General features: G+C 37.2%; 1 protein-coding gene across 5 annotated transcripts; it reads right to left on the bottom strand.

The window, feature by feature from the left end:
- Positions 1–790: 790 nt before the first annotated feature.
- Positions 791–23,802, bottom strand: LOC113113683 (kinesin-like protein KIF20B). 5 transcript variants are annotated; one of them, XR_003293623.1, is made up of 35 exons: positions 23,638–23,802; positions 23,194–23,307; positions 22,982–23,071; positions 22,678–22,797; positions 22,151–22,289; positions 21,377–21,561; positions 21,229–21,280; positions 20,915–21,127; positions 20,278–20,389; positions 20,097–20,168; positions 19,861–20,007; positions 19,617–19,773; positions 18,846–19,100; positions 18,549–18,688; positions 18,304–18,439; positions 17,954–18,161; positions 17,414–17,463; positions 17,168–17,287; positions 14,905–15,052; positions 13,213–14,152; positions 11,942–12,080; positions 11,715–11,837; positions 11,555–11,615; positions 11,310–11,435; positions 10,707–10,825; positions 10,457–10,612; positions 10,188–10,364; positions 9,357–9,497; positions 9,023–9,103; positions 8,239–8,445; positions 7,228–7,287; positions 3,346–3,448; positions 3,110–3,246; positions 1,535–2,564; positions 791–1,241 (listed from the first exon to the last, which is right to left on the bottom strand). XR_003293623.1 is itself a non-coding variant. In XM_026280077.1 (34 exons), exons 2-34 carry the CDS (start codon positions 23,299–23,301, stop codon positions 2,487–2,489), a joined length of 5,100 nt encoding a protein of 1,699 aa, XP_026135862.1. In that variant the 5' UTR covers position 23,302; positions 23,638–23,802; the 3' UTR covers positions 791–2,486. The 5 variants fall into 5 exon arrangements, 4 of the variants coding, with proteins under 4 accessions (XP_026135862.1, XP_026135864.1, XP_026135861.1 ...); XM_026280077.1 differs by having other exon boundaries at positions 791–2,564; positions 23,194–23,302; XM_026280079.1 differs by having other exon boundaries at positions 791–2,564; positions 18,310–18,439.
- Positions 23,803–24,088: the final 286 nt, after the last annotated feature.

Raw genomic sequence — 24,088 nt, forward strand, 5'->3', positions numbered from 1 at the left:
GTGTTCCGAAGATGAACAAAGGGTTTGGAACGACATGGGGGTAAGTGATTAATGATTACATTTTCATTTTGGGTGGACTATTCCTTTAAGTTTGTAAAAAAGCCATCCATCCATCCATCCATCCATCATCTTCCGCTTATCCGGGGCCGGGTCGCAGGGACAACCGTCTAAGCAGAGGCGCCCAGACTTCCCTCTCCCTAGCCACTTCCTCCAGCTCTTCCGGGGGAACCCCGAGGCGTTCCCAGGCCAGCCGGGATACATAGTCCCTCCACCGGGGCCTCCTCCCAATGGGACGTGCCTGGAACACCTCCCTGGGAAGGCGTCTATAGGAGGCATCCGAAATAGATGCCCGAGCCACCTCAGCTGGCTCCTCTCCATGTGGAGGAGCAACGGCTCTACTCTGAGCTCCTCCCGAGTGACCGAGCTTCTCACCCTATCTCTAAGGGAGCGCCCAGCCACCCTACGGAGAAAGCTCATTTCGGCCTATGTATCTGGGATCTTGTCCTTTCGGTCTTGAGCCACAGCTCATGACCATAGGTGAGAGTAGGAACATAGATTGACTGGTAAATCGAGAGCTTTGCCTTACAGCTCAGCTCCTTCTTCACCACGACAGACCAGTACAGTGACCGCATTACTGCAGAAGCTGCACCGATCCATCTCTCAATTTCCCATTCCATCCTTCCTTCACTCGTGAACAAGACCCCAAGATAACCTGAACTCCTCCACTTGAGGCAAGAACTCTCCACCAACCTGAAGTGGTTTGTAAAAATGTTTTAATGCAAATCTCTTATACAGTTTAAACAGATTTTTATTTTATTTTACACTTCATTTGAACAGTATAAATTATAGTCACTCATCCTCACCCTGGCACAGATAGGGCAAGATGGCACATGTGACAACAGAGCATCGATTTTCTCAAAGCCTGAACAAATTGGTTGGATTCAAGCAATCAGTAACACAAAGTGGAAATCTTCACCCAGCATTCCTCATGATGAACTCACTACTTTGTCTCAAACCTATTTTAAGTGCATCTCCTGATGAGGCTGAGCAATTAGACCCATCCCCACAGGCTCTGAATTCTTCTGTTTCTCTTCAGCACATGACATAGTGCCAGGAAAGACAGAACTGCACTCTGCCTGTTTATCATTTCAAAATGATGTGGTAATTTACTGCCATCAATTATAGGTATGGGAGATGATTATTACTCCATTGTTTACCAGGCCTGGGTGCTACAGATGCATCTACAGGAACAAGACAAAAAGAGATTGGAACGAAATTAAAAAATTACTACTTTGTGTCAATGCGGCAATTAAGTGACGCAATCAAATGACACTGACAATGACTCACTTTGTGCAAAAAAAAAAAAAAAAAAAAAAAAAAAAAAAAAACCAGACAGTGACATATAACTCATGCTTACGGTTGGTCTCATGGCCCGACAGCTAGGAAGCACGTAAACAGATTGTGAATGAATTTTTCAAACCTTATTTCTAACATTCACAATTTTGAAATCAGAGGAAAATTGCATTTCAGTGACCTGCACAAGCACAGCTGGGCCGCACGTGGTTCATTTTGTATGTTTTTTTCTTCCTCTTCATCTCTCATTCCCCTCCTCACAGTTGGTTCTCACTCCTCCATTTTGTCTTCTCCACATGCTCCCACACTTTTGACACTATCAAAACCATGATTCATCATTTGCAAGCAGCCACCCCGTTCACATCCTGTCATTCAGAGCCAACAAAAGCATAGACCTGTTCCCAGTTCCTCACCCTTCCCCTCTCTCCTTTTATGCCATCTTAGAGAAGGACATGGGGCCACACACTGTGATCAGGAAATTCAATTACCCATCTGTTACATAAGTATCTGTATTTTGTAATTCGACCGAATAGTTCTTTGGGTGTCATTAGGCATCTGGCACACAGTTTTACTGACATAGTAATGGAGAGACTTTATCGTGTGAATGGCACATATTAATGGCCTGTGACAGGGTGATACATACATAAACAAAAACAATGGTTTACAAGTGGGATACAAATTTAAATCACAAACACCCTTGAACTTTTAATTTGTGCTATATTTTATGTGTGTGCATTTTTATATCTTGAACAGTAGAAAGTGGTTAGGGGGAAACAAGAGTTTTGAATTTATATGCAGCACAGCATAAGCACAATGTAAACAAATAACCATGGTTAAAGTATAAAGCAATAGGAAACCTTGTGTCAAAAATATGCAGTAGTGATTTCTGAACTTCCATTCTAACTCAAGCAGCTAAAATTAGTTCATTCTTCCATACATGAGCTTATGAAATTGTCCATCGTCTCAACTTGCCATCAGAAGCAGCGGTAGTGTTAGTTCATTTCCAGGATAATGTGTGTCATATTTGATAAAAAGTAAAAAGTCAATTTATAGATATTTCAAAGTGCATCAAATTAAAAAAAGTTTTTTTTTAAACTAATTTGATTTAAAATACAAAGATTAATTGTTCCAGCTTATTTCATGGTCCTAGTACGAAGACGTTTCTTGATAAGGTTTTCACTCTCTTTCTCTTCTGGATTCCGGCCAATGATCTGCAAGGAAGGTCAAATATCAACGGTCACTAAGAACGATCATTTCATTTTAAGTTGAAATCAATTGTACAGATTTACAGCGTAAAGTACGGTACTATTCAAAAGTTTGGGGTCTGTAAGGTTCGTTTTTTCTTTAAAGAAATTAATGCTTATATTTCATAAGGATGCAAGGATATTCAGGATAAAAAGGATATTTAATAAACTGAAAAAAAAGGTTTTACAAAAATAGCAAACTTGTGTTCAACATTGATAATGATAAATGTTTCTTGAGCACCAAATCAACATATTAGATTGTCTTCAATAAAGACTAGTGTAATGGCTGCAAAAAAATTAAGCTTTCCCGGTAGAGGAGTAAATAATATTTTAAAATATATTAAAACAGAAAAAAAAATTTGTAATATTTCACATTATCGCTGTTTTTACTTTATTTATAATGAAATAAATGTAGCCTTGGTGAACATATAGGACTTCTTTCAAAAACACTCAAGAAAAATCGTTCCGATCCTAAACTTTTGAACGTTAATGTAAGTTTACCAGTACAGTACCTGATGGGCTTGTATTTCCATTGGGGAGGAGATATCTGGTCTGTCGTGTTTTCGTCTGTCACATTTGGATTTGAGTTTTAAAGACGTTGCCCCATCATCAGGGGACTTTCCGCTCATCAATCCCATGATCCTCTTTGCTGTGACAGGGAAAGAACGTGATTGTGATTCAAATAATATGCTTTAGTCTGAACTGAATTGACAAAAGGGTAATAATGGTGGAACATTTTTTTCCAGACCTTTGCTTCCAAGAAAGGTAGGAGAGCCCTGAAGAAAGTCTCCCATCTTCTGCTTCGTTTTGTCTTTTCTCCCTTTTTGGTTTGACTCATGAGCATTAGAGGGCTGAGAGGAATGAGAAGAGAGTTCATCACTCACTGTAATCACTCGACACGGCTATGATCTGGGTTCATGACTCTTGCAATCACAGTCTATGAGTGCGTGTATGATGCAGTGGCCACCGTTGTCTAGATCTCCTTCCTTCTTCTCATTTCTACCTAATTACATGTCTTAGTTAACCTAATCCAATGTTCATTTTAATGGAAAACTTTTGTTTTCAAATAAATGTTCTTAGTGTTTGATCATTAGAATGTGGTCCCTCACCACTCCCTGATGAAGCAGCAGGCGAGGAGTCATTCTACTCCTTATATTCCTGATGTTCTTACTTTCCAACCCATCCTGAGGGATGGCAAAGTGCAAGAGTAAATAAGTATTTCAGAAGTTCAGAGTTCGGAAGGGTAACATAAATGCTTTGGTTTCTTTTAGGCATGTTTACATGCACTTTGTGTCTGTGAAGTGTAACCAAAGCAACAACAACAACAGATTTGCATTGTGCTTTCACACTAACAGTGTTTTCTGAGGTGTAACAGACCTACACTTCTGTACACAAGAAAAAGTGATTTCTGGCTTACAAATGTAATGTTTATTTTATAAAATGGTTATTGGAAGTGGGCCATAAAGAATGTTGTGAACTTGACCAGCATGAAATCTAACTACTGTTAAAATGTTTGACTTCAGATTTTTTTCTTTTTAAAATAATGAACATTTTTATTAAGCAAAGAAGCATTAAACTTAAAAAGTAACACTTATAATTAAATTTATAATGATTACCAATTATCATAAATAAATGCTGTTCTTTCTATTACCCTGAAAAATCATCTCACGGTTTCCACAAAAATATGAAGTGCCGCAAATGTTTTCAACACCGATAATAAGGAGAAATGTTTCCTGACCATCAAATCAGCATATTAGAATGGTTACTGAAGGATCATTTGACACAGAAGACTGGAACAATGGCTGTTGAAAATTCATCACAGGAATAAATTACATTTGAGATGCAGTCTTTGTGAACATAAGAGACTTCATTAAAAAGAAAACAATAAAAAACTCTTACCAATCTCAAACTTTTGAACAGTAGCACACAACTAAATGGTTATAAATCCACATTGGACCCAAACTCAAAAGTGTAGCTATAAATTGCTTCTATTATCTTAATTCAGTCAGATTTACTGAATAAAAGGGTTTGTGTGCGCTCACCACTGCATGTGAAAAAGATCATAAATAAGAGTTTAGCATGGATGCTGTGTCTGTAACCTCTTTAAATGGGTGCCAAAATGAATATGTGCACTTAGAATCTGAATGGTAGGCTGTGATTGATCAGTTAAGATGTGATGGATGTTATGATGATCAACTCCAAGGAAAAAATTCTGCGACGCAGTGTTTAACAGACCCTCTGCTTATGTTTTGATCAACAGGGAATTGGAAAATGTTAAATGCTAAATGCATATGGAGAAACATAGCACTGGGAGAGGCCTGCCTCTCTGATCTGAATTTTTAATCCTAACAAAACACAAATTGGTTCCAGGTCAATGGCAATAAAATTCTTGAGACTCAAAGAGAACAGAACCCTGAGGATTAGTTGACAGATCTAGTGCCAAGAGAGTACAGTGCATTAAATCATTATTAATAAGACAACAGAGCATCTTCCATATCCTTCTCAATCTCTCTCTCTCTCTCCACACACAAACAAATAATATGAGGGGAAAACATTTAATCTGCAGAATAAATAAAAGATTCCGTCTGAAAGCGTTCTTAGTGTATCTCTAGTGACTCATCATTTTCAGTATCTTCTTGTCTCTCTCTCTCCAACCTCTGCATTCTCCCTTCATCGCTCCCTTCCTGTCGTTTTCTATCTCTCTAGACAACAAAATCATATCTGTGAAATTGCATGTGACAGCCAATGCCACACTCGTAACCCCCGCCAGTCTAAACGGGACAGACAGTGGCGGATCTCTGTCTGTCACACCTGTCACCTGCCGTTTCCAGTGTTGATAGGTGAGATACTATACCACTCTCTGACTTGCAAGCTTGCATTAAAGGAAGACTAATGCCCTGACTTCCTGGAACCTGTCAAGTCGTTCACAGTTCAATGATTTCTATCAGTGTATCCGAGGGAATCGCGTAAGGAATCGAGACTGATGGCTTGTTCTGCAGTTTGGTGCTAGTGTTTCCCTGCCATAAAATGGGAAAGTTTAATTAAAATAATTCAGAGGTGTCGATGGGAAGATATTGCATGATCACAATGATTTCCTCCAATTAAATATGAAACGTCATGACCTTGAGGATTTGATGAGTGAATGATGAATTATGGGTCCATTTTAAATTCTACAGAGCATTATCTCCCAAAGCCTTTGTCGTTTATGCTTCATGAAGAAACAAATGCCATGCGACCGAGGGCATGGATGGCTCTTTCAGGTAATATCACCTTAATGGATCTGTAAAACCATACAGCAAAACCTAGTCCATTTACACACACACCTTAATAGAGAGGTTATTTCTTTGATGCATCAAAGGCTTGTGGGATAATGACTCATGAGTTGTATTTCCACCATCAGGAACTCTAACCAAATGGTCTGGATATAATGGTCATTTAACTTTATTATGGATTTTAAAGGGTTAATATGACTACTGGTAAGATTACATTTCTCCTTTTGTAGACTTTATAGGTCTGGACTAGGTCATGTTCTGCTTTTAGTAAATGGGTTTGGAAGCTAGTTCAACCTGAAACAACATTTGCAAATGTTTCTTTCATAAAGGGACAGTTTGCAATAGATGATGGTCTACTGAAGCGGCATCCACTTTTTGAGGAGACATGGTAATTATTTTGAAAAATCCCAATGATAGAACCTTTTCAAATCTTTGCTATTTATTATTGCTGTGACCTTTATTACATTACATAGAATCAAAAGGTTGCACTACTACTAGTATCTAAAACGATATAAATATACTACCGTTCAAAAGTTTGGAGTCAGTTAGAAATCAATACTTCTATTCTATGGCAACATAATATTGCACTATATACAATATTTCTATGAATAAATCTCTGACAGACAGCCAATCACTGTGTGCATTGTTAGGAAGCATGCTGACATCATCCATAGCAACACCCCGCCCATATTATTAGACTTCTGCCTAATCCTTAGTAAAAGTTTGTCTCAGAAGCTTTGTGAATAGGTCTTTAAGAAAAAAAACTCTTAGCTTAAAACTTTTACTACTATTTAGAAGAAGTCTTAGTCGTAAGATAAAATGTTTTGTGAATACGGGCCCTGATCAGTATATAGTGTACACTGAAGGATTTTGTGACACTGAAGACTGGAGGACTGGCTGCTGAATATTCTGCTTTGCTGTCACAGGAAAACTTAAACTATATTAAAACAGACCAAAAGTAAAATGTTAGCTATAACAGTAAAATGTTATACTTTATTTTATATCATATAAATGCAGACTTTCTGAGCATAAGATTTCTTTTTCCAAAGCAAAAACAAAACATCTGACTGGCTAGGTGATGTCAATTAAGAAGGAAAGCATTTTTTAAAGACAAACTCTGCCAATAGCTTATTTAATGGAGAACCTCCATCTCACAGATTTGGTCGAATTGATTTAGTGAAAAAAATATAGAGGGCCAAAAAAAGGTTAATTACACAATTTATGGATTTAAACTTCCAATATCCAGCTCAGTGGGATGACCTGAGGAAATTAACATGACCCTGAGTATCTGAGAGTCCAGACCATTAGAAGTACTGAAGGTGGAAGAGCTGTGGCAGGATTAAACAGGAAGAGGGTACCTGAGGACTGGGTTCAGAGAAAGTTTTCTTTTTCACCACACTGCTTCTGCCTCCTTTCCTCTTCAAATAAACAGAAGCACCATTAAAAACAGTAAGTGCCATTCAGTTACAAAACTCTCCAACAATTAGCAGCTACAGAGAACGTGGAAGCGTGACTCTATTGCCAGGGACATCTGGCGAGAGAGCACACAAATTCCTTGACAATATGAGACACTTATTTCTAACTGAAAGCATTCTTTCAGTTTGCAATAAAACATCTTCACTGCAGTGCTCAGAGAGAATAACATGACCTACCCAGACTAGAGAATAAGTGCATAGCTACCCTTATAAAGAGTAATATAATAAAATGTTAACACCCTGTTTAGTCAGCATTTATGGTAGATTTATACTTGTGCATTTGTAATCCCTTTGTCTGAACAATTCAATTAAATTTCCATAAACAGGCTTTAGAAATCTATAAACTTACTGTGTATTCTATAATTTTTGTTATTGCTCCCAAAACAAGTGTCTGCAAGTGTTTATGTTGCCTGGAGAAGAGTGTGTGAGGTTAAGCCAAGGCACGCTCAACCACACACACATATAAATATATTCTCTCACACAGAACTATATGCTTAATAGGACTGCAATTTGACTGCCCATGCACAATAAACACTGATCGTTAAGCATAAGTGAGGAAAATTAGAGGCTTGTTAATGACTAATTAGGACAATTAAAGAGCTGTTGTTGGCTGTGCAGTTAAGGTCAGCAGCAAATGGTCTGCTGGTTATATGAGGAATTTCAATAATAATAATTTTTAATAATAAACCAAAGGACAGGAAGCGGATTGAACATTGTGCAATAAATCTGAACTAACATTCTACTCTATTTCCCATGATTCTATGGCCAGAAACTGATTAGACATATCTTTCAACCACAAGATGATTGAAGGTCATTTCAGTTGGAGCACTCAGTTCTCATTTGTGTGAACTGAGAACCATTTTCTAAATCACCTCCATCGATTTCATTTCTCACCTTCTCTCCGCTCTTCCTCTTGCGCATGGGTCGGGAGATTTTAACAGTAATGGCAGAGTCTTCTCCTTGACGCTTAAGAGCGAAACGATCTGGCTGCAGAGGGCTGAAGGAAATTTCCAACTCGGGCTTCGGAAACCTGGAACGTTTGCCTGTTTCCGTGCAGATCTCTGATGAATCGAGCACCAGCGGACAGCTGCCAGACGAACTCTGTGATATGAAGATCATCATTACTATTATTTAGTTAATTATCTTAATCAGTGGACTAAGAAATATGTGCATATATAAAACATGCAACAAAATCAAATTCATCTAATGAGACAGTAGCATGAGATATACTGCAGCCATAAAATACTACAGATTAATAGTCAAATATGCTTATTTGGTCCTCAAGAGATTTATTTTTATTATTAACGCTGAAAACAAAAGTGCTAATTAATATTTTTTTTGTGAAAACTGATACTTTTAACAGGATTCTTCTATGGATAAAAGAACAGCATTTAAATATAAATGTCTTTATAAATATTCATCTAAATCATTAAAACATTATACCATTAGTGTCAGCATAACAACCTTCTCTCGTGGTGTTTATCTATTGTTACTGACAGATGGATTGTTAAAAACTAAGAGAGATGAATATGCATTTGTTACATTTGGTCAAAAAAGAAAACTGCATCTACTATTGCACAAAATGGGTATCATCTAAATGAAAAACAAAATAATCAAGCAACAGAAAGTAATTGACATGTTTATATTTAAATGATAAACAAGATGCATTTCTGTTTACCTGACTGGTGACAGATCCTCTGGTTCTGCTTGTGTGTTTAAGTTTACTGGTGTTCATATCAGATAATTCTGCTTCCATCGTCTAGCACAGCAATTAAGAGACAGTCACTAACATTCCTCACTCCATATTTATATAAATAATTTTTAGATAAATAATATGATCGTTTAAAGGACAAGGCCACTTAGCAGTGCGTTTTGTACAAATGCCAAAATGCAGTCTGTTCGGAAACATTCAGAGTAAAGTCACTTCAAATTACGATCTTGAACTATTGACAGTGACTCTAATGAGTAATCAAAGGTAAGGGAGAATGGCAGTAATAAGACGTGTGTCAGACCTGGGTAGATGAGTGTCTGTGAAGGCTGCTGTCTATGACACTGACACAGAGCTGTTCCTTTAGTTTCTGGATCTCTGCTTCCTTTGCAACCAGCTCTGCCTGCAGTGCCTCAGTCCTGCTGTCCTCAGTGACCTCCTGAGACTGGGACAAAATGGTAAAACAGCACTTCATGTAGGCTGAAACTGATGAAGCAACGAACATCTCAGCAAACAATCAGGTGGTAATAACTAACAATTTAAAAATGATGTATATTTTTAGAAGCAAGACAATTGTTCACAATATTTATCTGCGTGTATAGATTGAAACATATACATGATTTCTAGTCACACAGGCTACATAACTAGGCCTCCATAATAATACAATATTTTTCAGCTGGATAGAGGTCCCAGTCAGCTTTAGTTCAGCTAAAAATAATTTATGTAGCTGTATTGCTCTTTGAAGTTCTGCTAATTGGACACTAACAAAGTAAACGTATCTGGACTATTTTGCAGTCGTACAAAGATAGGAAATTAACCCTTAGAATGTTTGTCGACCAATCAGACAATAATGACGACACTATCACACTTCCCTACATGCACCTGTACTGCCACTGACTGAATTACCTCAAGAATGATTGAATATCATCTGAATTAAGAATGCTTATATTTCAAATAATTGTACAGTAATTGTGTTCAAAAATACATGCTGAACAAATATATTAAAATTGGTAAAAAAAAAAAAAAAAAAAGTAATTAAATTTCTTTCCTAGTAGAAATTAATATTTTAATTGGTCAAAAGTACCAGTAGTGTAGAATGAATAGAAAGAGAGTTTGTAAGTGACACTCGACTGACCTCTGGTGTTTGGGGGGTGCTTCTGGACTGTAGGATCTTGATCTGTTGGTCTTTCTCTGCATTGGACACGATGAACTTCTTCAGCTGAACTTCAAGAGCAGAGACAAGTGTGTCTCTATCTTTTCTCCAGCTTTCCATCTCTTCCTCACAAGCAGCAAGACGTGCGACAAGAGACTCCTAATTTACACAAATCAACAGTCATCCTCTCTTTAATTAAAAATATATTTGTCTAATATTGCCTCTGGAGACACACTGTGACTGCTCTTTACCTTTTCGGCCTGTTGGCGAGCATGCCGTTCTCGATCATCAGCGAATCGCCTCATGTCCTGATTCCTTCTCTCCTCAGCCTCTTTAGCCTGACCGATCAGAACCAACTTCTCTTCCATCCACTTCTTGCGCTCTGCTTGGTGCTTCTCACTAGCCAGCTACAAACATGAACCCCAAAGAACCACACAAAGACAATAAGCACACATTTCCTCTTACAGTTGGAGAAATTGTGAAAACATTTGGACAACAGACCTTTAAGCTCTCCTGGGCCTGAGCAGTCTGTTGTCTGGCCTGTAAAACATCATCAGAGAATGATCTGGAATCTCTCCTGTTCTTCTGTTTAGGTAGTATTTCTCTCAACCTCATCAGGTCTGGAAAAAAAACAGTGAGGTCTGAGTCTTAATTAGGATCCGATAAAAAATGTTGACATGAAAATAAGAAATATTTAACATTCTGAACGTATTCTAGGTCACTATGAAATAAGTACACATGTGACTATGATCATACAAATTCCTTGGTACTGATTTTTTGTTTTGTTTCCATTGAAGAACAAGATTACCTCAAATCATGCTGAAGAACATGATCATGCGTTTACATCAATAAAGCAAATTGGAGACTAACCAAATAGTTCAGAAAATTTTGAAATGTAGATTTTTCTTTTAAACTTAAACTTAATTTAAATTGTTACATGCAGTATGTTTTATTTTTATTAATTTTTTCAGTTTATGTTGTTAGTAAGCAACACCATGCAATACTTTTATCAAATATACAATTTTACATGTATGATATTACTATTTAACGCTGTACAGTACATTAATGTCTTATGAATGCAATATTCTCCATGTAATCTTGTACCCTGAGTGAGCTTATTTATCTGAGCCTCTCTGTTGTCCAGCTCCTGGTCCAGCTCTGTCTGTGTTTCCTCCTGTTCTGCCAGAGCCAAACGCATATCTTCAATAACATGCTCACGCTCCTGCAAATCTACACAGACCATCAACAAACATTAACATGCATTACAGTTTATTGGCACACATTTAATTAAACAATGAAAAAGAAATGACACACGCTCATGCAGACGCACGCAGTTAAACAAGCTATACCTTTACATGCTTTCTGATAGAGCAGCAGATTCTCATCTGACTTAGATTCAGAAGATCGTTTCTGTTTTAGAACAAAGAGAAAATATTTAGTTCACATGACAATGTCGATAAATGTTTCTCTCTTTCTGGTTTTAGGTATTCATCGCTGGGCAGTGCTTACAGCTTTTAGCTGGTTGATGGTGAGGCCCCTGTTGGTGATCTCATTCTGGAGATGTGCTTTAGTCTTTTCTAGGTCACTGAGCTTCATTCGTAGAGATTTCTCAGCATCCCGCATGGAGGAGATCTATATCAAACCACATAAAGAGTTTTGGCACAAGTCAACAACAGTCACAGTTCGGCACAATTTTGCCCACGTGGTAAAGACGTCGAATCTGACTGAGTTCTCACCTCTTTCTGGACCTGCTGAATCTGTTTCTTTGAGTCACAGAGTTTTTCCCGAAGATCAGATGAATCATCTTCCCTTCTGCGATGATCGACAGCCATACTGTTCAACTTGCACTCGCTAGTTTTAATCTCCTCCTTTAACCTGAGTGATGAAAAACCACATACACATAGGATGAATACTAAAAAAAACAAAACAACAACAAATCTTAGGCAAAAGTACTGATAAATTATCCCTGATTATTTGAGCAATTTCCAAATCCAAATTCTTTTTGAGTACTTTATGTAAAATTAGTTTTCTTTTCAATTCGGGAAATGTCATTTTTCTGCTACTAAATCGTAAGTATACATAGAAATGATATCGCCCTCCATGCCCTCTAGATACTGATAAATAATGATAATAGATTGAGTTGTTTTTTTCTACAGTGAGAAAATACAACAAAAAAGCCTTTCAGGGTGCTAAAATAAATCAAAGTCTATTTGTGTGGGATGATCATTAATCCAACAAAAGCAGCAATACTGTGCAATATATTTGACAAATAAAGCAAAATACAACATTTCTTAAGCTTGTTGATGTTGTCCTGAAAACAACAAACGATCAAAGTTTATAGGAAAGCTGCTAATATTTAACAGTTTTTTTACAAAGAATCAGCATTATACAATTAAATTCTAAACAAAAAGACTGGATACAAGTGAACTGACTAATTTCTGCACTAGCAGCGGCACCAGACAAAATCATAATACATAATATAATATAAATAATTCTTTGTATTTTATATATTACACAACTGTTCTAAAGTAGGGGGTGTAATTTAAACATTGTTCGATAATTAATGTGCATCTCATCAGTACAGCCGGGTTCTCTAATCAGCAGTAAATTCCATCAGGTGCCTGATTTCACATAGAGCAGCTGTTACTGCACAGCAGAGCTTATGTGAAATCACGGATCTTATTATCAATGTTGAAAACAATTGTGCTGCTTAACAATTTTCTAAGGATTCTTCGATGAATACGTTTCCAAAAACAGCATCAGCATTGTTTTTTAGCAACAATTATAAAAGGTTCTTTTATAAATTTTGATCAGTTTAATGCATTCATTTATTTCAATCTTTAAACAGTAGTTTATATGAATAAAATTAATATTACAACTAAAAAATTATGAATGTGTTTGAAACGTGTGACTAATGCTACAAAAATAAACTGAAATGATTTTGTATGGTGGTTTAATGTGACTTGAATTTTAGGAAACTGTATTATAATTGTGAAAGATAACTGACCGGTTGATCTCTTCTTGTCTCCTCTGTAGCTCTGCATCTTTCTGAGCAATGGCCTCCTCTGCCACAGCCAGCAGCTCTCTCCTCCTCTCCACCTCCCTCCTGTGTGCCTCCTGTACCGCTTGCGTCTCCTCCTCCTCCAGCCTCTTCTGCAGCACTAAGAGCTGAGCCTCTTTTGATGCTAAGTCTTTCTCCCTCTGTGCCAGTTCAGCCTTTTCAGATACTGTGATGTTTATGTTGCTATGGGTCTCCTTGTTTTTAGATCCAAGAGTGTGAGGTTTCATCGGCCCCAGTTCCCCATCTTTAAACCCCTCCTCTTTGGACAGATGTGCTGTATTTTTTACTTCTTTCTCTTTCTCAAGGCATCTGACTTTCTCCTCTAGTTCAGCTTTGACCCCATGAAGGGTTGTGACCTCAACCTGCAGGACAGAGTTGACTTTTTTGAGGTCATCATAGTCAGCTAATGTGTTTCTGGAGGTTTGTGCTTCCTGTTTCAGTAATGAAATTTCCTGTTCAAGAGTCAAGATTTGTTTGCTCCTTTCTCCCAGTCCGTGATCTTGCTTAGCCATTTGTGATTTCACAGCAGCCAGTTCTTGATATGCACCTTTTAAATGTTCTGTAGTGTTGCTATAACTGGACACAACTTCTAATTTCAAACTGCTGCAATCCACTGCCGTTGCCATTGGTTTGGTTTCCAAGGATGTCTGATAAACCTTTCCTTGCAGAATATGCTCCTGTGAAACTCTTTCTTCCAGTTTAGATTTCAGATCCTTGATGCAAACATCTAATGTGTGGCATTCCCGTTCCAGATCTGTGATCTGCTTGTCTTTTTGTTTGGATTCATCAAGGCAACACTTCAGCTGACCTTTGACCTCAAGAAGGGCGGAGTCTTGACACCCATTATTTGAAACATCGTCTTGTACTCTTGAGTCCTCCAGGGGACCTATAAATAATAGAAATCTTTAGAAACATAAAAATATATATATATATATATATATATATATATATATATATATATATATATTGATGATGTGTCTGTGACATGCAATTATACAATATTTTATATTTGCAAAGTATAAATCATTTTAATTAAAAAATTGCTTCACCAGTAAAGTTAGTTAAGTACAATGACTCAGGCATTTCAACTGTATTACTACTGGCCTGGCAACAAAGTCCGTAATGAATTTTATCTAAAATGCACTAGTCTTGTACAATGGACAAAATTTCCAATTTGTATTTCATTTTGAAGATGAAAGATGGGTATTTAAATGTGAAATTACTCAGCCTGAAATCCTCCTGTTCATACTCAGGAAGCACCTCATGCATGTCTGGGATGCTTTAATTCTATAATAAAATTTATGTTACTCAACTTTTTTATGTAAAAGTCAAGCACCTTATAGTGCTTTTAATTTTGTGCAGTGTTCGCAATGTGTAAAATAAATATACTTTATTCAGCTGAGCAAATAAAAACAGCACACTTCACAGAATTCTTAGATATACAGGGCTTATGCAGGGAGTTAACTTTTTCTAAAAAAAAATATGAACATTTTACATATTATGATCATTTCTTTATGCTCGAGAGCCTTTTTCGAGCATGAAGGTATTGTCGGCTTTTGACCCGTTTCTCTCGGCCAGCCCCTCTGGTTGTGACAAAAGCTGGAAGGCACTTTTCAGCTCCTGGGGCGGAGTCTGTACCTTTCTTGAGTGGGGGCTGTTCATCAAGCCCCTCCCATTCCTGACGCCGCTTTCTGGTTTCAATCTGGGTGTCGGGCCGCTGCTCTGAACAGGTACAATTGTGTTTAAGCTGGACGATCTGCTTTTTGATGGAGTCAATTTGAGTTTTCTGGAAATCCACAACAAAAGAAACATGCTAAATAAAAGCATAATGTAAAAACTGTAAAAAAAAAAAAAAAAAAAAAAAAAAAAACGGTTTGAATTTGAACAGATCTTTTTTACACAAGAGCTCATAGTGAAAATGGGCAAGCTCCAAATAGAGAAAGATTCACACACACACACACACACACACAGATGCATCTCAAAATATTAGAATATCATGGAAAAAGCAAAAAAAAAAGAAAAAGCAAACTCTCTTATATTCTAGATTCATTGCACACAAACTGAAATATTTCAAGAGTTTTTTTGTTCTAGTTCTGATGGTTATGACTTACAGGAAAATAAAAAAATCAGTATCTCAAAAAATTAATCAAAGAAAGATTTACAAAACAGAAATGTTCAAGATCTCCAAAGCAGGTTTAATTATTCACTCAATACTTGGTTGGGGCTCCTTTTGCATGAATTACTGTTTCAGTGCGGAGTGGCATGGAGGCGATCAGCCTGTGGCACTGCTGAGGTGTTATTGAAGCCCAGGTTGCTTTAATAGCGACCTTCAGCTCCTCTGTATTGTTTGTCAGATGTTACTTATCTTCCTCTTCACAGTACTTTATAGATTCTCTCTGAGGTTCAGATCAGGGGAGTTGGCTGGCCTATCACGCACTGTAATATCATGGTCATCAAACCACTTGGGCAGGTGCTAAAGTTCTTATGAAAAATGAAATCAGCCTCTCCATAAAGCTTGGCAGAAGATGGAAGCATAACGTGCTCCAAAATCTCCTGGTAGATGGCTGCATTGACTTTGGACTTGATAAAACACAATGAACCAACACCAGCAGACGTCACAGCTCCCCAAAGCATCACTAACTTCGGAAACTTCACACTGAACTCTGGATTCTGAGCCTCTCCAGTCTTCCTCCAGACTCCAAACCTTGATTTCCAAATAAAATGCTAAATTTACTTTAATCTGAAAAGAGGACTGTGGACCACTGAGCAACAGTCCAGTTCTTTTCTCCTTAGCCCAGGCAACATGCTTCTGTCAATTTTTCTGGTTCAGGAGTGGCTTGGTTCTAGGAATGTGACAGCTGTAGCCCTTTTCCTGAAGACGTTGGAGTGTGGCGACTCTTGATGCGCTTACTCAGTCCACTCCTTGTGAAGCTCTCCCAAGTTCTTTAATCTGCTTTTCCTGACAATCTTCCCAAGGCTGAAGTCATCCATGTTGCTTGTGCACCTTTACCTATCACACTTTTTCCTTCCAGTCAACTTTCTACGAATATATTTTGATACAGCACTCAGTGAACAACCAGCCCTTTCAGAAATGACCTTCTGTGGGTTACCCTCCCTGTGGAGGGTGTTGATGATTGTCTTCTGGACAACTGTCAAGTCAGTAGTCTTTCCCATAATTGCGGTTGCATGTTCTAAACTAGCCCAAGAGGTACCCAGCATTTCTACTCAAAATTAAACTAATCAAGCTCAAAATGGAATATTCAAATTTGAGAAACTGAAATTTTTATTTTCCTAAGCTTTAGGTTCTCACCATCAAAATTAAACTTAAAAAAATAAAAGACCTTTTCCATTATATTCTATTTTTTTAGATGCAACTGTATATATATATATATATATATATATATATATATATATATATATATATATATATATATATATATATATATATATAAAAAGATAAGTTAATAATTGACAGAATTTTCATTTTTAGGCAAAATATTTTCCATAACCAGCTATGTTGCAGTATTGTTCAAAAGTTTGGGTCAGTAATTGTTTTTAAATACATACAATACAACATTTATAAATGTAACAAAAAATTTATATTTCAAATACTGTTCTTTTGAACTTTCCATTCATCAAAGAATGTATCAAAGAATGTATAATTGTTTCAGCACAATTGTGCTGAAACAATTATTTTAAAAGACAAAAACGATTTTAAATTGTAGTAATATTTGACAATATTACAGTTTTAACTTGATCTTGATCAATAAATACAGCCTTTGTGAGCCTAAGAGACTTTCAAAAACATGAAAAAAATCTTACAGTCACCAAATGTTTGAACAGTTGTGTACATCCAATTATTCTGGACATTTGAAAACAATATCTTGAAGTTCACACTTACATCCTGAGCCGTGTTTTCTACATGTTGGTCAAGAGCTGTCTGGAGTTTGGTAACCATCTCATCCTTTTGTCTGCACATTTCACTTAGATCCCATTCCCTTTGCCTGTGGCTCTCCAGAACCTAAAAGCAGAAGAACAAGCCACAACTTCAACTGATGTTTACAGTTTCTGAAAAAAAAAAAAAAAAAAAAAAAGTCCTCATAATGTCTGTTAAAATGACAGAAGCCTTTTACAGTGGCAATTTTACCTTCTTTAACTCCTCCAGTTCATCTGAAAGTCTGCTCTGGGTTTCCAGCTCTGTGGGGGAGTACAGAGCTTGGTGTTAGATCAAGCGATTAGAAAGCCTGGTAAAGTAAGTGTGAACACTAAGCAGGTGTTATGTAGTTATAGTAATACTGTAAAAGCATCTGTGTCTCATAATAGTGGTTTCCCAAACTTTCTGGCCAATGAATTTCCACAACTGTTCCATTTTTATTTATTTATTTATTTTGTCTCATAAAAAGCTATTTCTAGCTGAACAAATACTAAAAGAACCGAGAGGGGAAAAACAGAAATACTACAAAAACTCTAATTTAAAAATAAATAAATAAATTCCATGACCTAAGACTTAAAAAAAAATCATCATGACTTCAGCAGGCCTGGAGGAAAAACTTTTAAAAATTTATAATTGCAGGTTTTCCAGAACATATTTAACATTGAAAGGACAGGGGATGCACTTAAAATGTATGTAGAAGAGTGCAGGTGCAGATTTGTTTTGTGGGTCTGCTCATCTTCAGTCATTTCTCACCCTGTGTTTTGAGTGACAGCTGATTCTGAGTTTCACTGAGCAGTTCTGAAAGTGCCGTGACCTTTTTTTCAAGGTCTTGCAGTGTCACAGAGACTCTAGGGTTGGAGATCACCAAGCAGGATTGGGCAGCCTGGGCATCCTGTCTGATTCCAGCCAGGTCACTGGTCATAGAGTCAAGCATGCTGTCTAGAGAGACATGGTTCTCTTCCTACACACACACACACACACACACACACACAAATTCACCACTACAATTGAGCATTAATAAAATGATTAAAAACTTTTGATCACCTTTTAAAGAAAGTGTTTATACAACCCTGATTATTTACTCCGCACATCTGACAGCATACCTGTACCTCTAATTTGGTCGCAGCTGAATCCATGGTGTCGTCCTTCACAGCTGTTTTCCCCACCAGGTTTTTAAGAATCTCCAGTCTCCGTTCACACCGTTCCTCAATCAGTTCCCTCTCTCTGGATATGCGCTCACTAAATGAAAAAAAAAAAGACATGGAAAGCGGTCTCGGTCATCATATAGCTTTACCTGTAATTTGTTTTAATTACACATAATTGAGCACAGGGGCCTTTAATCTCTGACCTGTAATCTTCCTGCATCTGGGAAATCAGCTCAGAGAATTCTTTAGTAACTTCATCTCGAACACGAGCCTCGAGAGCTAGGTGTTCAGCTTTCTTCTTGCTCAACTGCTGCTGAATATCCTCTATAAACCGCAGTTGGGCCTTTACATACAAACACAAAACAGCCATATTGATGCAGAAACCTCAGTGTTAGGCAAACATAAAAACACGCAGCAACAATTTAAAAGTGTAAATATATGCATCAATATTTTTATGTCCTATCTGACAGATAGATCTGGTGTAAGGTGCCAGATCTCACCTCATAAACCTCCTTATCTAGCAGCACAGTTTCTTTCCCCTCTTCTTCAGCATCCAAAATGGTGTCCTCCATTTCACTTTCCTCTTCATCCTCCTCAGTGTCAGAATCTTCCTGGACATCCTCAAGGCTGGGGTCCCACCGTACCAATGAGCTGCGCCGCATTTGCTGGCGATCAGCGTTGTTGATTATGAAGGATACCTCTCTGGCACTCCTTTTAACCACCACTGGAACACTCTTAGTGGTGAGGACCACTACCTGAAAAAACAACACAACCGTCCATAAGAAAAATCAAAACAACAACAACAACATTTCAGCAGTATGCAGACACACTTACATTGATATATATATATACTAAAATTCTATTTCACTGAAACTTTGACGCCTCAAGTTCATAAACACATTAGAAATAGAACCCCTATATTGAGAGGTTTAATAAAAGTCTTCTGAAGAAGACACACAATCACTTTATAGGTTTAGGCTTTAATTCACATGCAAACATTGCACAACACAAACACAAAACACATCACATATAGTGGTAAACTGGAACGCAACCGTACTACCATATTGCATCCATTTTTTCCACTTTTGTCTTGGATTAAACCAAGGATATACCATACACTGGTATATTTTACATCAACGATTCGGTGGAAGTTTTTTTTAAACAGAGGGACAGAAATCACTCAGCTTTCATTCAAAATATCTCAAGTTACATTCAAAGATGAACGCATCCCTTTAAGGATTGAGATGAAGACATATTAGGATGTTACACACCTTTTGAGCTACAGCAGAGAACTTGAGGACATTGACTGTCTCATCATGCATGGAGGCGCACTGGTTAATGTTTACAATCATACAGGCTTTGCCCCGGCCGGTAAAGTATCCCTGCAGATAGTGAGTGAGTTTACTCTCTCTGAATGGAACGTGCTGTCTGAAAAGTCAAAATAAGAGCATTTAAAGGACAAAGGAAAGGAAAAGAACAAAAAAAGAAAAGAACAAAATAATAAAACTTATATACCTTGCCTGCTGGTTATTTCTGAGTGCATTGATGCATTTTCCCAGGCTGAGTAGAGAGGTGTTGATGTTTCCTGCCTCTTTCAGGCGTTCACCTTTATTTTGTGTTTTAGCACATCGCTCCGACCCGGCCAGGTCACACAGCGCCAGCCTTGAACCAGAGTAAATACTTTAACAAACCTTTCTGAAACACAACACAAACTTACTGCAGAGAGGTCAGATCAGTATTCACAGACTCACTCGCTGACTGACTCGACTCTGGGTATTCCCACATCTTCAACCTTCAGGATCCGGACAGAGAAAATACTGTGGCTAAAAATCAGGCAAACAGGACATGAAGTCAGAATTACATATGCATATACAACACCCACTGCGTTAAAATGGACAAACAAAAGGAAGTTACAGAATTTAAGTAGTGTACCTCCTGCTGGAGAGAATGTTGAGTTTAGTGCTAGAGATGCTCTGGTTCTTTTTGCCCAGTTTCATCACTTTCAAGGCTTCATCAACACTGCTCACCTGCACCCATCTCAGATCTAGAAAATTAACAAAAACTTATGACACAATCTGACACAGCAAATCACTATCCTTAAAACAACTGACCCAATCACCCTTAACACATTTTTTTTCTTGTTGCTCTAGCACCAGCACCTGTCCAGTTTGAGCTATTACACATTATTCCAGACAAAAAAAACAAAAGACAGTTTTTTTTTGTTTTTTTGTTTATTATAATTGACATATAATTGCTCTTTGGAATGATTCAATGGAGAAATATTGCAGTGTAATCTCACTCTTCTCGCTCAAACAGCATATTATGTTTCTGAACTGATCAAATGCATAACTTGAACGCAATTGAATTCAAAATCATCTGTCAAATGCACAAAGGAGAAATATATATAAAAAAAGCAGCCTTACAACATTACAGCATTATTTTTGTTGTTATATACAAACTTTATTACAGCAGAGTTTAACTTTGGCTTGGATGAACCATCAGCTCCATGGAAACAGTGTAACGATTTAATGACAGAATAAATATATTACAGAAACAGATGCTACTTTACCTTTGATGAATGAGTTCCCTTTGACATCCTGACAAAGACGGAGGTTGGTTCTCCGTGAAGCATTGTTTGAATGCTGTTCTAGCAAGTCGTGGATGTTCTCATTGTAGATCTCGCAGAATGAGACCCAAATTGAAAACATGGTGTGTATGTCCATATCCACAGCCAAACTCCTTTCATTCACTGAAGAGCTTATATCACATAAAGTGGAACCATCTAACAGGGAACCAGAACTTTATGTGTCAACCAGACAAACATCATAAACAGACTGACAAGCACAACCTTAGAGAGGTGTAACTATAAAAATACATCTTTACCTTCAAGATCAGACTTCGAGCTATGGCAAGACGTACTCTTCTGTGCATCAGTCTAAAGAGAAGACAAAAAATAAAATAAAAAAATCTGAGTCAAATGAAACACCCCTGAAAAACAGAGGTTGTTCGACTCACTCTGCCATTACAGTACCTCTTTAAAAAGCTTGAGCAGGTTGCGTTTGCCAGCTGCTTCCTCATTTTGCTGCTCTTTGGTGAGCCTTATGAAATCCCGGCACCTCTGGGGTTTTAGGCACATCTGGTCGAAGATGCGACCATCCAGACTACTGAAGATCATGTTAAGGGAACGAGGTAAGATGCCTGGATCAGTATCTGGACCTAATACATTAAAACACAATCAGGACATTAAGCTTGAATATGAATATTTTGCAAAAGCAAAGAACAAATTGAGAACAATTCATCCATGCATGCTTTGTTTATATATTTTTTGACCTTGTGAGGACTAATCAAAAAGTCATAACAAACATTCAGATCTGCATCTATTCAATTAAAAACCAATGGAAAGAAGCATTGGATTGAAGGGATTGTCCCTGCCATTCTTATTTTCGATACATCATTTTGAACGATTCTATGCTCCTTCTGTTTGCTTCTGCATTCACACAGATACTATTTTACAAGGTTGGTCTGATCAAAACTGACCTTAACTTACTGACCCTTCTTTACTTAACTAATTTTAATTGTGAAAGATTCATTAAGTGCACTCTACTTCAAAAAAAAAAAACAACTTTGTAATCTTTCACTTAAATATAAAAAAAAATTAGTCTGTTTTTTTAACTTGCTAAATTAAATGGGTTTTTAAGCATTAACACATTGTCTTTTAAGCTCTATTGACAACATTTGTGACATTTTATCAATTACAACAGAAAATAATTCAGTCTATCAATACAATTAAATAAAATATACACACCTAAAAAAGTGAAAGTCTTCCCAGCATTGGTGACACCGTATGTAAAGACCAGAGAATTTTGTCCCTCTAGCACATCCTTCACAAGACCCTTCACTGTGCCATCAAACATCTCCTTCTGTGTAGTGTCTGGACCATAAACCTAAAAATACCACAATGTTAATATCACCTATAATATAATAACTTGTCATACAAGACCAAGTTATAAGCATAACATTTGACCTCAAATAGTATTTCCAAAGACAAATATGAAGATTCTTTAGGGTGGTCAAAGAGGAAAAACTACTGTCTCACACGATCAGTCACGATCTAGACCAGGGGTGTCCAAACTAGGCCCTGGAGGGCCAGTGTCCTGCACGGTTTAGCTCCAACTTCTCTCACACACCTGCCTGGTAGTTTCTAGTATGCCTAGTAAGACCTTGATTAGTTGGTTCAGTGTGTTTAACTGGGGCTGGAGCTAAACTTTACCAGACAGTGGCCCTCCAGAAACAAAATTGTACACCCCTGTTTGTGCTGATGGGTCTGCTTGCCTGAGAGAACTGGAAACGTTGAGCTGTAACTGGCATTGACTTATCGCTGAGCCTGGCAGAAAGAGATGATTGTGGCGCTTTGAGGAGCACCGTCGCTGGAGGATGAATAGCCACACAGTCCTTCAAAAATCAGAGAGAAGGCACAGACTAATCATTTTATTTAGAGGCAATATTTGAAGTCTATAGATAGGGGCATTTACCCTTTAAAACATTTTTCCTAACAAAACATTTCTGCACGAGGGTCTGCAATTTAGGGCACTGAAAATGTGTGCTGTATCCCTTAACCATTTATTCCTATTTTCACCTGTGATTCTCCATTCTCAATCTCAGCTGCTGAAAATGGTCTTATCCTTAGATACACCTTCAAGTGTTCCTTCTCCAGGTCAGATGGGTCCTTCAAAAGAAAAATTAAGTCAAAACATTTCTGATGATTATTTCATAAATCACAATGTACATATCACACAGGGTCCTGTAGTAATGTTCATAAAGTCATGACCGGCTGTCATATTAATTTACCTGGCAATCTGAACACTCGCTGAACTCCGAGGACAGATTTCTTCTTAAATCTTCCACAACTATCATCTCTGGTCTGGCTGTATCATCCTTTAGCCCTGACTCCATCATACTGCTCTAAGAAAACATATAAACATATGAGAAAACATAAAAGAGGGGGATAAATGAACAGCCTCTGAGATACAGAGCATACTTCTGACAACCCTTTAATCACATATGATAGTAATAATACTTTTTTATTTTGAATTTTGTCAATTGTATAATCTTTTGTTCAATTTAACAGACAATCACACAATTTGTATAGATATTTTATACGTAATTAAACCTGGCAACAACAATAAAAAATGACATTAAGACCGACTCGAACTCATAACCTCGACTTCTCACAAAGAACAGGACAGCAAACATGCACATTAAAAGAAAAAAAACGTAATTTAGTTTACTTACATGGCTGTCAAAGTATAAAGTGTGTATTATATTGCTTTTAACTTCGTTGCTGTGATTTATTTGTGTTGTCCCATCTCCCAAACTGTCGCGCGTACTAATTTTCAAATTCCACCAATCGGATAGGCGAGAGCAACTGCAAAGGATGCTGGGAGTGCGTGCTCGTGCACGTCACAGTTGACGCTGTGCAGAAGATGGACTGAGTTGTGTTTGGTTTGCTTTTTCGATTATTTTTTTATGCTGTATTTTTTAAGTGATTTTTTTTAAATACGTTTTTTTTTTTACATAAATAATGCAAATTCTACATACAATAATAAATAATAACAACGTACAAATAAAAATATTACTATATTCAAATACCGAAGTACAATGTAATTACATTAGTGAGTAAAATAAGATAAGCAAACACCAAAACACTTTACTCACATTTAATTAAAATAGTTAACAATTACTT

This window comes from Carassius auratus, chromosome 14 (genome assembly GCF_003368295.1).
Source record: "Carassius auratus strain Wakin chromosome 14, ASM336829v1, whole genome shotgun sequence".
Classification (NCBI taxonomy): domain Eukaryota; kingdom Metazoa; phylum Chordata; class Actinopteri; order Cypriniformes; family Cyprinidae; genus Carassius; species Carassius auratus.